The 15,858-nt window shown below is 40.0% G+C and overlaps 1 protein-coding gene across 2 annotated transcripts in view; it reads left to right on the top strand.

Moving 5' to 3' along the window:
• Window positions 1–15,858, top strand: part of YES1 (YES proto-oncogene 1, Src family tyrosine kinase) — a 61,433-nt gene that overhangs the window by 42,725 nt on the left and 2,850 nt on the right. For both annotated transcript variants that reach the window (XM_043889092.1, XM_043889093.1), the window contains exons 4-11: window positions 2,145–2,243; window positions 5,364–5,467; window positions 5,554–5,703; window positions 7,127–7,282; window positions 7,446–7,625; window positions 12,199–12,275; window positions 13,764–13,917; window positions 15,184–15,315. In XM_043889092.1, the coding sequence (XP_043745027.1) occupies window positions 2,145–2,243; window positions 5,364–5,467; window positions 5,554–5,703; window positions 7,127–7,282; window positions 7,446–7,625; window positions 12,199–12,275; window positions 13,764–13,917; window positions 15,184–15,315 (1,052 nt within the window). The remainder of the gene's footprint in view (window positions 1–2,144; window positions 2,244–5,363; window positions 5,468–5,553; window positions 5,704–7,126; window positions 7,283–7,445; window positions 7,626–12,198; window positions 12,276–13,763; window positions 13,918–15,183; window positions 15,316–15,858) is intronic.

Raw genomic sequence — 15,858 nt, 5'->3', positions numbered from 1 at the left:
GAAATGTGACTTCTTGTCTCTCCATTTTTCTTCCTTTGTCTAGCCAACCCTATCTATCATTCAAAGTGTATTTTTTCCTGTGTCCTTTCTCAAGGAAACCTTCCTTGATTTTCTTTCTGCCTTCCCTGCCTGGCCCAGTCCCCACTTCCTGCTGGATTGGGTGTCTCTCTTCAGTGTTCACGTAGTAGCCTGTGCTGACCTCAGTTATAGCTGCCACCACAGTTTTGATTTGTAGTTTGTCACTTGCCTATCATTCTTTTAGACCTGTGGTTCTCAGCCAGAGGCCGCATCACCCAGGGGCCATTCGGTAGTGTGTGGAGGCGTGTTTGGTTGTTACAGCCAGGGTGCTGCAGCTGGCATCTGGCAGATAGTGTCGTCTGGTAGGTGGAGGCGAGGGCTGTTACTCAGCATCTGACAGTGCACAGGACAGTCCCACACAACACAGAGTTATCCAGCCCAGAGCGTCAGTGATGCTGAGGTTGAGAAGCCCTGCCCTCCACAGTTACCTGAAGTTAAGGACTTTCCCCCTGTTGCTGGCACAGCCTATTATAAGGTCTGTCACTTAAAAAGATAGTCAGTGAAAGTCTGAATGAATCACTGAACGGTTATCAGGGTCAGAGTTTTCAGTTTGTATGTCTGAATGTACTTAATAAATAGCAGGAAGCTACAAGGCAAATGCTTGAGTTTGTAAACATTTGAAAATCCAAAGGATTTTCCATTTCATTTTTTAGAGAGCAAATTCACCTCAGGCATTTATAAAATTTCAGTGTAGACTGTGTTTTCAGTACTTATCCTCTGGTGAAGCCAAACATGCATTTAATCTTTAGTAGCAGAATCCACTGGGGAAGGCATTGGCACCCCACTCTTGCCTGGAAAACCCCATGGACGGAGGAGCCTGGTGGGCTGCAGTCCATGGGGTCGCTAAGAGTCGGACACGACTGAGCGACTTCACTTTCACTTTTCACTTTCATGCATTGGAGAAGGAAATGGCAACCCACTCCAGTGTTCTTGCCTGGAGAATCCCAGGGACGGGGGAGCCTGGTGGGCTGCCATCTATGGGGTCGCACAGAGTCAGACACGACTGAAGTGACTTAGCAGCAGCAGCAGCAGAATCCATGTGTCTTCCTCATTGTAGATTGATAATATACACTCCTTTCCATTAATTTGGGGAAAGTTCAGGGCTTACATGTTAAAAATTACATGTACTTCTCATGTCCTGAGTTAATTTTAGTCTTATTTGGATATTCATGGATAACATTCTTGTAAATATGTACTGTTCCAGGAATTAAATTTTTTATTATCGCTCATTGCTAAATATTTTGGCTACAAGAGTTCTAGGGCATCTGAACTTTTTTCCCCATTAATATGACTAAAAAGGAACATTACTTTTTTGCACTGTTAAAAAGAAGATCATTTAGCAATTAAAAAAAACTCATAAATGCTGAAAAAATTATGCTTCGTAAATGAAGCCAGTCAAAAAGAGCACATATTGTATGGTTCCATTTACGTGGAATGCCCCCACAGTGGGCATGTCCATAGAAACAGAAAGCACACTAGTGGTTGGAAATGATGGGGAAGGATTGGGATGGGGTGTGGCTCTCAATGGGTACACAGTTTCTTTTGGTGGGTGATGAAAATGTTCTGAAACTGACGGTGGTGATGGTTGCAAAACAAAAAATCTTAAAAGGGGGGATCTCATGGTATACAAATTATATCAGTAAAGCTTTTAAAGGAGAAAACCTTTACTCGAAACTGAGTAATCTGAAAGATTCACTTCCCAAATTATTTTATTCAGTATAGTTTATTGTCTTAGGTTGAAAGAGTTATGTAAAAAAAGAGATCTCACAAGTAAAATTAAAGTGGGTTTTGGTTTTTTTAGGGCAAAGGGGTTTGTTTTTCAGGGTTTTTGTTTTTTGATTCAGAGCAAAAATACGCATTTGTGATTTTGCTTAGCCTTATTTCCTTAATTCATGTAACCTATTTTTTTAATACTATTCTTTGAGTTTAATTCTTGATCAAACAAATGCATAAATTAAAACTGGAAGTAACCTCTCTTGTCCATTTCAGATACAGGATGGCACTGCAGCAGACTGTGTCCCGGCCTGCGGTCTGCCTTGCGGTGACTGTTGTTCTGTGTGTTGCAGGGAAGGAGACTGGTGGGAGGCGAGATCAATCGCTACAGGAAAGAACGGCTATATCCCAAGCAATTACGTAGCCCCGGCAGATTCCATTCAGGCTGAAGAGTATGGCTCCACTTCATATTTTATTAATTATTTTGATTTTTAAAATGTCTTAATGTACATTCTGCTTAGCCACAACTTTACACACACACAATTACATGCCAGTCTTAATACAGCTAATGTATCGTATTAATAGGAGATGTTACTTGAGAATTAATAATTAATGCCATAGTTTTTGCTTACAGTAGGATCATAAATGAAGCTGCATTTATAATACTGCATTATGCCTAGTCCCTAGTCTTTTTTTTTCCCCCACTTTAAAAGCATCGCATCAGCCCTTTTTCTGTTCCGCAGACTCTCATTTCAGAAAGTTACCCGCAGTTGGTGTCGCTGTGTCATGGTGCTCACTCCTGGACTTCGGCGCCCCCTCCGCAGCGGTGCGGGAGAGTCTCCGTCTCCCAGGAGACGCACACGGGGGTGTTGGGGCGGTGATTCAGCATGTGTACAGCCGTCGTTCGGTTCAGAAGACACACACAGCCACACAAACACACGTACACAGGGAAAGAGAATATGACAAAGCAGCGTTAACAGGAACCCTGGGCAGGGGGTAAATGGAAGTTCTCCATACGATTCTTGCAACTTTTAAAACTTTTAAAACTTTTTTTTAAAACTTGCTACTTTTAAAGTTCACCTTCAAAAAAAAAAAAAAAAATAAAGTTCACCTTCAGTGACATTACAGGCATATTTGGAAATATTGTGGATTTGGTTCTAGACAACCACAATAAAGTAAATATTACAGTAAAGTGAGTTGGTTTCCCAGTGCATATAAAAGTTATAGTTACACTATACTGTAGTCTGTTAAGTGTGCAATAGCTTCTGTCTAAAGAAAATAGTACATACCTTCTTTAAAAGTACTTTATTGCTGAAATATGTTCACCATCGTGTAAGCTTTCAGCAACCGTAATCGCTTTGCTTGTGGAGGGTCCTGCCTCCGTGTTCATGGCGGTTGACGGGTCTAGGTGATAGTTGCTGAAGGTTGGGGTGGCTGTGGCAGTTTCTTAAAAGAACAGTGAAATTTGCTGCATTGATTGAGTGTTCTTTCAATCAGAGAAAGGAACACTTCGAGACCATTGTAAGCCTGATTTCAGGATTGCGTGTCTCAGAGAGTTGGGGGCATGCAGAGAGGAGATGGAGAGTTGATAGAGCAGTCAGATCACACGCAACATTTGTCAATTAAATTCGCTGTCTTATGTGGAAAAAAATGTTTGGAATATTGCAAGACAGCACAATGTGACAGTGACACAAAGTTAGCAGATGCTTGTGGAGAAATGCCTGACAGAGCTGCTCAAAGCGGGGCTGCCACAAGCTTTCAGCTTTTACAAAGACAGCATCTGCAAAGTGCCGTAGAGCAAGACACAGTAAGATGAGACATGCCTGTACCTTCATGTCAAAGCACATTTGCCGGGGACCCATAAATAATACTTCATATCACAGCAGTTAACACAGCACCCCGCACATAGTAGGTGCTCTATGGATGTTTGTTTGCTTATATTTGTGATGTGTAATGTGTCTCCATAACTCTGTTATACTTTGACACTTGTTACTTTCGATTTTGTCCTTTTGTCTTCTCCACTATTCTATGGCTCCTCCACAGCAAAAATTGCATTTTTATTCACAAAATCAAACCCACACTAGGATCCCTAATAATTTGGGTATGATTCACTTGCATCTGACTGAGTACAAGCTGGAATCAAGATTGCCAGGAGAAATATCAATAACCTCAGATATGCAGATGACACTACCCTTATGGCAGAAAGTGAAGAACTAAAGAGCCTCTTGATGAAAGTGAAAGAAGAGAATGAAAAAGCTGGCTTAAAACTCAACATTCAAAAAACTAAGACCATGGCATCCAGTCCCATCACTTCATGGCAAATAGATGGGGAAACAATGGAAACCTTGACAGACTTTATTTTCTTGGGCGGCAAAATCACTGCAGATGGTGATTGCAGCCATGAAATTAAAAGACACTTTCTCCTTTTAAGAAAAGCTATGACCACCCTAAACAGCATATTAAAAAGCAGAGACATTACTTTGCCAACAAAGGTTCATTTAGTCAAAGCCATGGTTTTTCCAGTAGTCAAGTATGGATGTAAGAGTAGGACTGTAAAGAAGGCTGAGTGCTGAAGAATTGATGCTTTTGAGCTGCAGTGTTGGAGAAGACCCTTGAGAGTCCCTTGGACAGTAAGGAGATCAAACCAGTCAATCCTAGAGGATATGAACCCTGAATATCCATTGGAAGGACTGATGCTGAAGCTCCAATACTTTGGCCACCTGATGTGAAGAGCCGACTCATTAGAAAAGGCCCTGATACTGGGAAAGGTTGAAGTCAGGAGGAGGAGGCGGCGAAAGAGGATGAGGTAGTTGGATGGCATCACAGACTCAGTGGACATGAATTTGAGCAAGCTCTGGAGGTAGTAAAGGACAGGGAAGCCTGGCATGCTGCAGTCCATGGGGTCGCAAAGGGCTGGACACGACTGAGCGATTGAATAACAAAATTGAATACAAATGATCACTGCTGCCAGAGAACCACCTTTACTCTTTCTTTATGTGTGTTAGTTGCTCAGTCGTGTCCAACTTTTTGCAGCACCTAGCCCACCAGTCTTTGTCCATGGGATTCTCCAGGAAAGAATACTGGAGTGGGTTGCCACTCCCTTCTCCACAGAATTTTCCCAACCCAGGGATCAAATCCAGGGGATCGTATCAAATCTTCAGGGATCAAGCTGGGTCTCCTGCATTGGCAGTCAGATTCTCTACCATCTGAGACACCAGGGAAGCCCTTTCACTCTTCCTACTGCAATGTTACTATTTCCATCTGTCACTGTCTAAAAGGCAGTCTGTCACGCTTGCCTTTCCTTCTGTATTTACTGTTCCTCTGACTGCCACATGGAGTTTAAAAGACCTGTTGAGTAGTTAGTACATGAAAAAACTATGACAGAATATATTCTGACAGTAATACTTGTAATATTCTTACTAAAAAAAGACCTTCCATTTTGTTCTATTTTAAAGCTGTGTTTTATTCTTTGTCATCCTCCCTACCCCACTCCATTCTTAGTAATATCTGTGCTTAATTTTTCTGATGCCTACACTCTTCTAACTCAGAACACTACTCTTTCTTTCCCCCAGATGGTATTTTGGCAAAATGGGGAGAAAAGATGCTGAAAGATTACTTCTGAATCCTGGGAATCAGCGAGGTATTTTCTTAGTAAGAGAGAGTGAAACTACTAAAGGTATGAATATTGTTAATACAAGTATAAAATTTTCCTCAGGCAGTATTTTAAGGAAGATGCAGTAAGAGTGTCCATTTCCCCTCTAGGTGCTTATTCCCTCTCTATTCGGGACTGGGATGAGGTGAGGGGTGACAATGTGAAGCACTACAAAATTAGGAAGCTTGACAACGGTGGATACTACATCACAACCAGAGCACAGTTTGATACTCTGCAGAAACTGGTAAAACACTACACAGGTACGTGCGTACTTCACGGTAAAAGTTACTTCCTTGTGTTTCATTTTATGAGGACAGATCCATGTCTTCATGCCTCTTAAGGTTTAGCATGCTACTTCTGACACAGAATGTGCCCAGTGTACTTTAGTTTTAAAATGAAGAACAGAAATACTTACTGCCTGAGTTGGGCTCCTGTATGATGTGCCAAATAGATGTGACAGTAAACGAAAAAGCAAAATTTTATTTTGGGATACTTCCTAAGTAGGTAAAACTAAACACATTAGTGAAAAGCTGTTATCATGTGTCCTGTTAGGTTGCCTTCCTCAGCATAGGCTGGACCGCATAAGACTTGGTGAAGTGTGATTCTAATGAGATGTGATCTGAAGGTGCATTTTATTTTCATGGAAACTTAACCTGTAGCAAGTGTAGACATTTCTCAGTCCTTCACTGATCTTTGAATAGTAGTCAGTATTAGAGTCTTCTGTCTCAAAATATTTAATCTCCAATTTGATATATAAATGCATCCACAAGTCTTTAAGTGATTAATACTAGGAGAGGGGAAGTTTCCATGACAGTTTCTTCACTGATCTTTGAATAGTAGTCAGTATTAGAGTCTTCTGTCTCAAAATATTTAATCTCCAATTTGATATATAAATGCATCCACAAGTCTTTAAGTGATTAATACTAGGAGAGGGGAAGTTTCCATGACAGTTTCTTCAGTGACAGCTAGCTGCAAATTGAGTCTTATCAAGTCAGTCATCAGTCTTGACATTGACTCAGCACATTACCAAGCAGTAGCATCAGTTGTAATTGCACTTGTTAGAATGTGGATGTGTGTGGTTACTTGTTGAGAGTGGAATGGAATGTGCATAAACAGGATTCACAAGTCAAACCATTGTAAATTTGGGGTTTCCTGTTTTTGTGTCACCCTTTATTTGAAAATCGGTCCTTTAAAGAAGTTTTTCCTTGATTTTATTGTGCTTCTTACGCTTGTGGATTCTAGAAATAGCTGTTAATGGTAGCATTCTCTTTGGGGAAGAAATAAAACACAGTGATCACAAGCAGAACTTTGGAGGCAGTCAGATCTAGGGTTTAAAACCCATCTCCATCATGTATTTACTGGGTGGCCTTGAGAAAGTTGCTTAAGTTTTCTAAGGTTCCTTTATTTATACATATTTGCGAAGTACTGATTTGGGACAATAGTTGGGACATAAGTATTCAATAACTAATAACTTTAAGATGTGTTTAATAAAATATTTCACTTCTTGTATGTTTTGTTTCTTTTATGCAATTTCATTTTTGTGTTTGTGCTTTTGTAATAAAACTGATAGAATATCATGTTTTTATATCCTATGATTTAAACTTTTAAAAACACTGGTACAACTATATATACCTCAGTTTTTGTAAATTATTCATTTACAGTGTAGTTTATTCATTTATCTAGAACATGCCGATGGTTTATGCCATAAGTTAACAACTGTGTGTCCAACTGTGAAACCCCAGACTCAAGGTCTAGCAAAAGATGCTTGGGAAATCCCGCGAGAATCTTTGCGACTAGAGGTTAAACTAGGACAAGGATGTTTTGGTGAAGTATGGATGGGTAAGGAGCCTGAACTTTTGTTTTCTTTCATTGTTTGGCCATAGATTAAAAGGCCATAATTTATGATATGTTGAAATATGTAAGCTTACTGCTGCTCATTGAAGTTTGTTGTAAATCTCTTAAAATATAGGTTAAAATAGTGAAATGTGGGTTGTTTCTCTAGGAACGTGGAATGGAACCACAAAAGTAGCAATCAAAACACTGAAGCCAGGTACAATGATGCCAGAAGCTTTTCTTCAAGAGGCTCAGATAATGAAAAAACTAAGACATGATAAACTTGTCCCACTATATGCTGTTGTTTCTGAAGAGCCAATTTACATCGTCACTGAGTTTATGTCAAAAGGTGTGTGTACATCAGTATCTCCTGGGATATTCGTGTTAATAAATTTTGTCATTTCTGTCTTTATGCATACAGATTTTTATTGTATTTTCTAATTGGAGATTTTTATGTAGACATGTGAAAAGAGAAAGTCTGACATGTTGTTTAACAGAATATTTAGTAATTAGTCCCAGTTATTCTGAAGGATAGTACAGAGTTGAAAAGGAAAATAAGGCACTGAATTTATTTTGAGAGTAAAGTCCTTCATTCCGTTTGACCAGAGGCAGTAGAATAGGAAAAAAAGTATTTGCTTTAGTTGATTTAAAACAATGCAGTCAGAACGATATTTGTGTCTTCAGCACTAAATGAAGAAATCAGGTAAGGTTAAGGAAGTTAATTTTATCTAGTTTTCAGATACTCTGAGGACTCCTAGAAACTTCTCTTTTCCACTGCTGTCAACTGAAGGGTGTCTTTTTCTCCAAACCCCAGACCCCAAGGTGTGGGATCTTCAGTAACAGTGTGGATTAGGGCAGGGAAAGGAGAAAGAAAGGTTGTCACTCTTCCCTCTTTCCCCTTTGCTGATGATGCATAGGAAGAAGGACCGGTAAGTCACCAAGTATGCTTGCTGACAGGCCTGCTTTTTACCCTCTTGAATTTTTATCTCCTCCCTTTAGTATTAATGAGTCACTAATCCATAGTGAAAGCCTCTGATGGCGTCATCGCTCTCCAGATGCCCATCTTGGTCAGTGAGGTACCGCCACCTAGTGGTGACAGCACCAACTACAGGCTGCACATTGACGGAAAGAGACTTCCCCCAAGAGAAACAGAAAAACCAGAAGTTAAGAACTGACATTCTTGAGAGTTCCAAAGAATAGCACGGAGAGATAAGAAAGCCTTCCTCAGCGATTAGTGCAAAGAAATAGAGGAAAATAATAGAATGGGAAAGACTATAGAGATCTCTTCAAGAATATTAGAGATACCAAGAGAACATTTCATGCAAAGATGGGCACAATAAAGGACAGAAATGGTGTGGACCTAACAGAAGCAGAAGATATTAAGAAGAGGTGGCAAGAATACACAGAACTATACAAAAAAGATCTTCATGACCCAGATAACCACAGTGGTGTGATCACTCACCTAGAGCTAGACATCCTGGAATTCAAAGTCAAGTGGGCCTTAGGAAGCATCACTACGAACAAAGCTAGTGGAGGTGATGGAATTCCAGTTGAGCTATTTCAAATCCTAAAAGATGATGCTGTGAAAGTGCTGCACTCAGTATGTCAACAAATTTGGAAAACTCAGCAGTGGCCTCAGGACTAGAAAAGGTCAGGTTTCATTCCAGTCCCAAAGAAAGGCAATGCCAAAGAATGTTCAAACTACCTCACAATTGCACTCATCTCGCATGCTAGCAAAGTAATGCTCAAAATTCTTCAAGCGAGGTTTCAACAGTATGTGAACTGTGAACTTCCACATGTTCAAGCTGGTTTTAGAAAAGGCACAGGAACCAGAGATCAAATTGCCAACATCTGTTGGATCATCAAAAAAAATGAGAGTTCCAGAAAAGCATCTGCTTTATTGACTACCCCAAAGCCTTTGACTGTGTGGATCACAACAAACTGGAAAATTCTTCAAGAGATGGGAATACCAGACCACCTGACCTGCCTCCTGAGAAAGCTGTATGTAGGTCAAGAAGCAACAGTTAGAACTGGACATGGAACAACAGACTGGTTTCCAAATCAGGAAAGGAGTGCGTCAAGGCTGTATATTGTCACCCTGCTTATTTAACTTATACGCAGAATACATCATGAGAAACGCTGGACTGGATGAAGCACAAGCTGGAATCAAGATTGCCAGGAGAAATATCAATAACCTCAGATATGCAGATGACACCACCCTTATGGTAGAAAGTGAAGAAGAACTAAAGAGCCTCTTGATGAAAGTGAAAAAACTGGCTTAAAACTCAGCATTCAGAAAACTAAGATCATGGCATCTGGTCCCATCACTTCATGGCAAATAGATGGGGAAACAATGGCAGACTTTATTTTCTTGGGCTCCAAAATCACTGCAGATGATGACTGCAGCCTTGAAATTAAAAGATGCTTGCTCCTTAGAAGAAAAACTATGACCAACCTAGATAGTATATTAAAAAGCAGAGACATTACTTTACCAACAAAGGTCCATCTAGTCAAAGCTTTGGTTTTTCCAGTAATCATGTATGGATGTGAGAGTTGGACTATAAAGAAAGCTGAGGGCCCGAGAACTGTTTTTGAACTGTGGTGTTGGAGAAGACTCTTGAGAGTCCCTTGGACTGCAAGGAGATCCAATCAGTCCATCCTAAAGGAAATCAGTCCTGAATATTCATTGGCAGGACTGATGCTGAAGCTGAAACTCCAATATTTTGGCCCCCTGATGTGAAGAACTGTCTCATTTGAAAAGACCCTGATGCTGGGAAAGATTGAAGGCAAGAAGAGAAGGGGATGACAGAGGATGAGATGGTTGGATGGCATCACCGACTTGATAAACATAAGTTTGAATAAGCTCTGGGAGTTGGTGATGGACAGGGAAGCCTGGCCTGCTGCAGTCCATGGTGTTGCAAAGAGTCGGACATGACTGAGCAACTGAACTGAACTAATTGATGGCTAAAACATTACCTGAAGCTCCCAAAGCACATGGCCTTTTTTTTTCTTTTTTGCGTTTTTAAATATTTATTTTTTAATTGAAGGATAATTGCTTTACAGAATTTTGTTTTTTGTCAAACTTCAACATGAATCAGAGCACATGGTATTTTTAACAAGGAATCTCTGCATAAAGAAACTACCAGGTATCCTATGTCAGAGTATATTAGGATGAATGAGAAGGGAGGAAAGGGACCAGGAGGAAGTTTAAATCAGGATATCGAGAGCATAAGAGTGTTGTGGAGATAAAGCTAACGGGCCATTTAGCTTGTGTATTGATTTCAAGAAGTATTCAGTTGGGGAATGTGATAGAGGTCTGTGTTGTCAGATTGCCAGATTAGGATTATATCTAGATGGGATGTTTAGAATGCAGGATCACAAACGCCCCTTCCATTTTTAAACTCGGTAGTTCCCCATTTTGCTCTTCACACACTTAGAATTTGGCCCTCTAACCCAACTGAACTCATGGCCTCTTGTGTTTTCTTGATTGTCAGGATACACTGAAACTGGAACCGAAGTCGCTCAGTCGTATCCGACTCTTTGTGACCCCATGAACTGTAGCCTACCAGGCTCCTCTGTCCATGGGATTTCCCAGACAAAAGTACTGGAGTGGGTTGCCATTTCCTTCTCCAGGGGATCTTCCAGATCCAGGGATTGAACCCAGGTCTCCTGCATTGCAGATAGATGCTTTACCATCTGAGCCACCAGGGAAGTGGGACACTCTAGATATTATTAATAATTGATATTATTATAATTAAATTATAATTATAATATATACAATATATAATAACAATATATATAATGTATTTTTATATTATATATAAATATATAATAATTATAATACATTAATAATGTATTAAATGCTTCTAATATATAAACAGTCTGCTAGTATTATAAGGCATCAAAGAAATAAAGCCATCTAACTAACTTACATTGAATTTGGAAAGAAGACCTAACCCAATGAGTTAATTTTCATTATAAAGCTAAATAACAGCTTGCTCTGAACAAATAAGTTCAAGCCAAAGCATAATGAATTTCTAGGTGTTTGACACATTCAGTGAGTAACATAGAAATTGAGGAAGAGATTATCTAGGTTGGAATAAAAATTAGAAAAATAAGTAGAAAAGACAAGTCTTGTATCGTCCTTTAAGATGATGAGGGATGTGGATGGGTAAACAGAAGGGCTGCTGGTATTTCTGCAGAGCTGTTAGGAAATGGGGAGTGAAGCCGTGGGTAGTGGAAAGTGCAGAAGGTAGCTGGTTGGAAATAAGGCTAGAGACGTGTATGGGGCAAACTGAAGGAGTGCTCTGAACTGGTCTCCAATTACTTATCAAGTACCTGCTCTCTGTTCTGAATGAGCTTCAGAGGGTTCAGAAAACTTCCTCTGAAGTTCTCCATCAGTTTTTTCATACTTATGTGTATTTTTCTAGACAAAGAGTCAGTAGTTTTTGTCAGATTCTCAAAATAACCCATGACCAAAACAAAGTTAAAGGCCCACTGGTACATTTAGAATACTCCGATGAATGGATAAGAGGAACACTTAAGGGAGGGGGGATTTGTTGTAATTGGTTAAAGAGCAAAGAAAAATAGCTGTCTAAATGACACATTCCAATCCCCGATTGCTGCTGTTTCTGGGCTCTGCAGCTTTTGTACTGTTTGAGCAATTATCAAAAGAAGTGGTGTCACTTCCTCTATTTAAGGACAGTTCTTACACTATGTTCTTCATCCTTTCATTTAAACAGAAAACCCTCCTGTTGTCCCAGCGTCCGCTTTTCACCAGCTTCTCTCTGGCTCTTGCTTCCCTTCACAGTCAAGATTTTTTTTTAAAGAACAGACAGTATTACATCTTTATATCCTAATTAGCCCATTTTACTCTTGTTAGATTTGCTTATTGTTCATGAATGTCTTGCTGTCTATTACAGGGAGCTTATTAGATTTCCTGAAGGAGGGAGATGGAAAGTATCTGAAGCTCCCACAGCTGGTTGACATGGCTGCTCAGGTACTTGTGTGTTCACCCGTGTGTCCATTTGAACTGCAAGTCCACATTAAAAATGTAAACTAATCTTGTGTGTCTGTGCTTGCGCATGATAAGTCTCTTCAGTCTTATCCGACTCTTTGTGACCCTATGGACCGCAGCCCGCCAGGCTTCTCAGAATACTGTTGTTTATATAGTGAAATCATGGAGTTTTAGAGCTCAGAGGAACATTACAGATAATCCAGGCTAATCTCTGTATATTACAGGTACTGTGGTATCTGAGGACCCAGGCGTCTAGGGTTCACACGACTTAGGAGTATTAGAGTCAGTGATCCCAGTACCATGCTGCTCTGTATCATGTGGCCTTTCAGGAACATATGCATTCACAAATACAAAATCTGTATGTATGTATACTGAAGCAGATACATGTTAAGACAATGAATGATTGCTATTCCAAAGAAAATATCAGAAATCTGAAGTATACGCTGCAGAAGACCTGAACAAAGCGGGGAGCGGGGTGCGGGAGAGCAGCAGACACTAAGCAACCCAGAGTCACACTGATCCTGCTAGAATAGAAGGTGGGAAGGTAGTATACCTAAGTGAAGGTATTAATTGCTCAGTCATGTCCAACTCTTTGGGACCCCATGGAATGTAGCCCTCCAGGCTCCTCTGACCATGGAGTTTTGCAGGCAAGAATGCTGGAGTGGGTAGCCATTTCCTTCTCCAAGGGATCTTCCCAACCCAAGGATCAAACTCAGGTCTTCTGCATTGCAGGCAGATTCATTACCTTCTGAGCCACCAGGGAAGGCCCAATATACCTAAAGTAATTAATCATATTGGTCTTTAAATAAAGAAAAATAAAGTATATGCTGAATTTCTTTTTTAATATAGTCCCAAACAAGAATTTAGATGGCGGGTATACAGTTTAAGATGGGGTAGTTTTACTCTTCTGAGTTTTTGTTTTTAAATATAATTGAGAACTGTTAAAAGTTTTATTCAGATATATGGTAGGTATTCAAGGGGTCTTTTATTGGCTTTGGTTGACACATTGAATCTAAGACTCCTTCACAATGGTGTCCAGATGTCCACAGGACCTGGCAATTCAGAGAAACTTTATACTAAGAAAACCGCTCCTGTGCGACCTTAGCATATGTCAAGCCTCGTCCATACACCTGAGCTCCAGGCTCTGAGCCCCTTTATGGTGGAGGCGTGCAGGCTGTTCATTTGTGAAGGGCCAGGTGAATGCTTCAGGCTTTGTGGGCCACGTGCCATCTCTTTTCTCCCCCTTCCCCCCTTCTCCCCTCTCCTTTTCCTGACCCCTGTCTTCCTCCTCATCCTTCTCTCCCTGCTCCATTAAAAGGTTTTCTGTTTTTCCTATCATCTACTAGACTATGCCCCATTACCGTCATCTCTTTTCGAGAGACGTTTCTTCAGTGATCCGGTTTAACATTAACCAGAATTGCCCTCTCCATCATTCCCTTCATACCATATATGTTTGTTTTTCTTCCCAAGATTGCTGACGGTATGGCCTATATTGAAAGAATGAACTATATTCATCGAGATCTTCGGGCTGCTAATATTCTTGTAGGAGAAAACCTTGTGTGCAAAATAGCAGATTTTGGCTTAGCAAGGTTAATTGAAGACAATGAATATACGGCAAGACAAGGTAAAATGATTGTTTAATAAATGCTGGTAACCTCATTTTCAATGAGTGGATTTTCTTACCGTTCTTTTGAACATACAGGGTTGTACAGAATTAAGCAAACAGCTCTAGACCTGCTCAATAGAGTCATAGAAGCATTGATTTTTGTTTATAAAATTATATATAGCACATAATACTGTGGCTTTCTGATAGCTCTTTCCCCCAGAGAAGAACCTGACTGTGGGTGGTGTTTGCATTATGAATACAGCAAGCAGTATTCTCCTCTTCACACTTCCTTTGGCATGCCAACAAATAAGAAACATTTTAATATAACGTTTGTAGCCTCAGAACCATCCAGGTTTTACTACATTAAGCACTGGAAGCTCAGTGCTTTCTTTTCCATCTCCATACCTGTGTGCTGTCCCCTCCAGCTAGAATATCTTCCTGTTCTTCAGTCTTTACCTACGAAAATTCTAACCAGTCTTTAAGGCTAAACTTCGCTACCACTTTTTAAATGAAACCTTTTATGATTATGCTAATGAAAATTGATCTTCTGTTTGTCAGAACATCTAAAGAACTATATTTTACAACATTATATATCTATATAAGTAAGTAACTTTAAGTATTTAAGACACCTATAATCTTATTTTCACTATAAGTATATAAGCATCACAAAGGCTGTGTTTTTGTGTCTCTGATAACAGTTAGCATAATGTGCATAAAAAGTGCTAAGACACTAAATATTTGAGTAAATTAATACAGGCTTTTCAAAATGATAGTACAGTAAAATTTTCTAGAGATATCATGATATAGAAAGGAGATTATGGTTGAAAACCAGTAGACATTAGAACCAACAGAATATGCTCTTGGCAGCCAGCAGTTGTAACTACTAGGAGCTCAGTTCAGTTCAGTCGCTCAGTCGTGTCCAGCTCTTTGCGACCCCATGGACTGCAGCGCACAGGCAGCTGGACTGACTTAAAAAGTTATAGATCCTATAATCCATGTTTTTGGTTGCTGCTTATTAGCGTTTTTACCTCTGTTCCTTTTTGAATGGTTTTCTGTCCCCACCAGCCATGCTTTTTTTTATGTGATTGAATATCTTATCGGGAAGAAATGTGTTTTCTACTAATGGAAATTTTAAATAGTATTAAAGAAGATCTTGTACTTTTGAAGAATTTGACACTGATGACAGGTACAGTAGGGATACTGACAAAAAAAAGAGCCCTGCTTTTGCCATATGTGCACAGAAAGAAACCAGTTACTGAAGCAAGCTTGTCAATACTGTCTTAGGTGCAAAATTTCCAATCAAGTGGACAGCTCCTGAGGCTGCACTGTATGGTCGATTTACAATCAAGTCTGATGTATGGTCATTTGGAATTCTACAGACAGAACTGGTAACAAAGGGCAGAGTGCCGTATCCAGGTGAGCTTGCATTTCATGTAACTGGAGTTTATGGGAGAAAGGCCTTTATTTTTCTCTTTATCTGTCTGTTTTCTTTCTTCCCTCCCTCCCTCCCTTGCTCTCTCTTTTTGGCATTGGATGGTGAGCAGTCTGTGAGAGCCACAGTCCTTGAGATGGGGCTCTGTGTGCATAGCTTTCTCCCAAAAAAAGGGTCTTTTTGCTCTACTGTTTTCTCAGATGATGAGCATAAATATATCTCAGTCATCTCCTTCCCTTCCTCCCACAAGTAACTGAGGGTATGCTTAGCCTGTGATAACACAGGGTGAGCTGCTGATAAAATAGTTGGGGATTACATAGGAATACAAGAAAGGACCTGTGTAATAAATTTGAGCAAAGTCAAAACAGTGACATTAGATAAGGAGACTGTTTCAAGGAAGTGACTTGATATAAAGTAGCATAATCAGTATATTTGGCAAAAACCAGAACTAGAACTCATTCTTCTGAATTGCTTTCAGATACTGTCTTGCCTCTGTTCATTAGCCCAAGTTCGCGGTTGGCTTTGAA

Source organism: Cervus elaphus, chromosome 27 (genome assembly GCF_910594005.1).
Source record: "Cervus elaphus chromosome 27, mCerEla1.1, whole genome shotgun sequence".
In the NCBI taxonomy this organism is placed as follows: Eukaryota; Metazoa; Chordata; class Mammalia; order Artiodactyla; family Cervidae; genus Cervus; species Cervus elaphus.
This window is presented reverse-complemented; position numbering and strand designations above follow the sequence as displayed.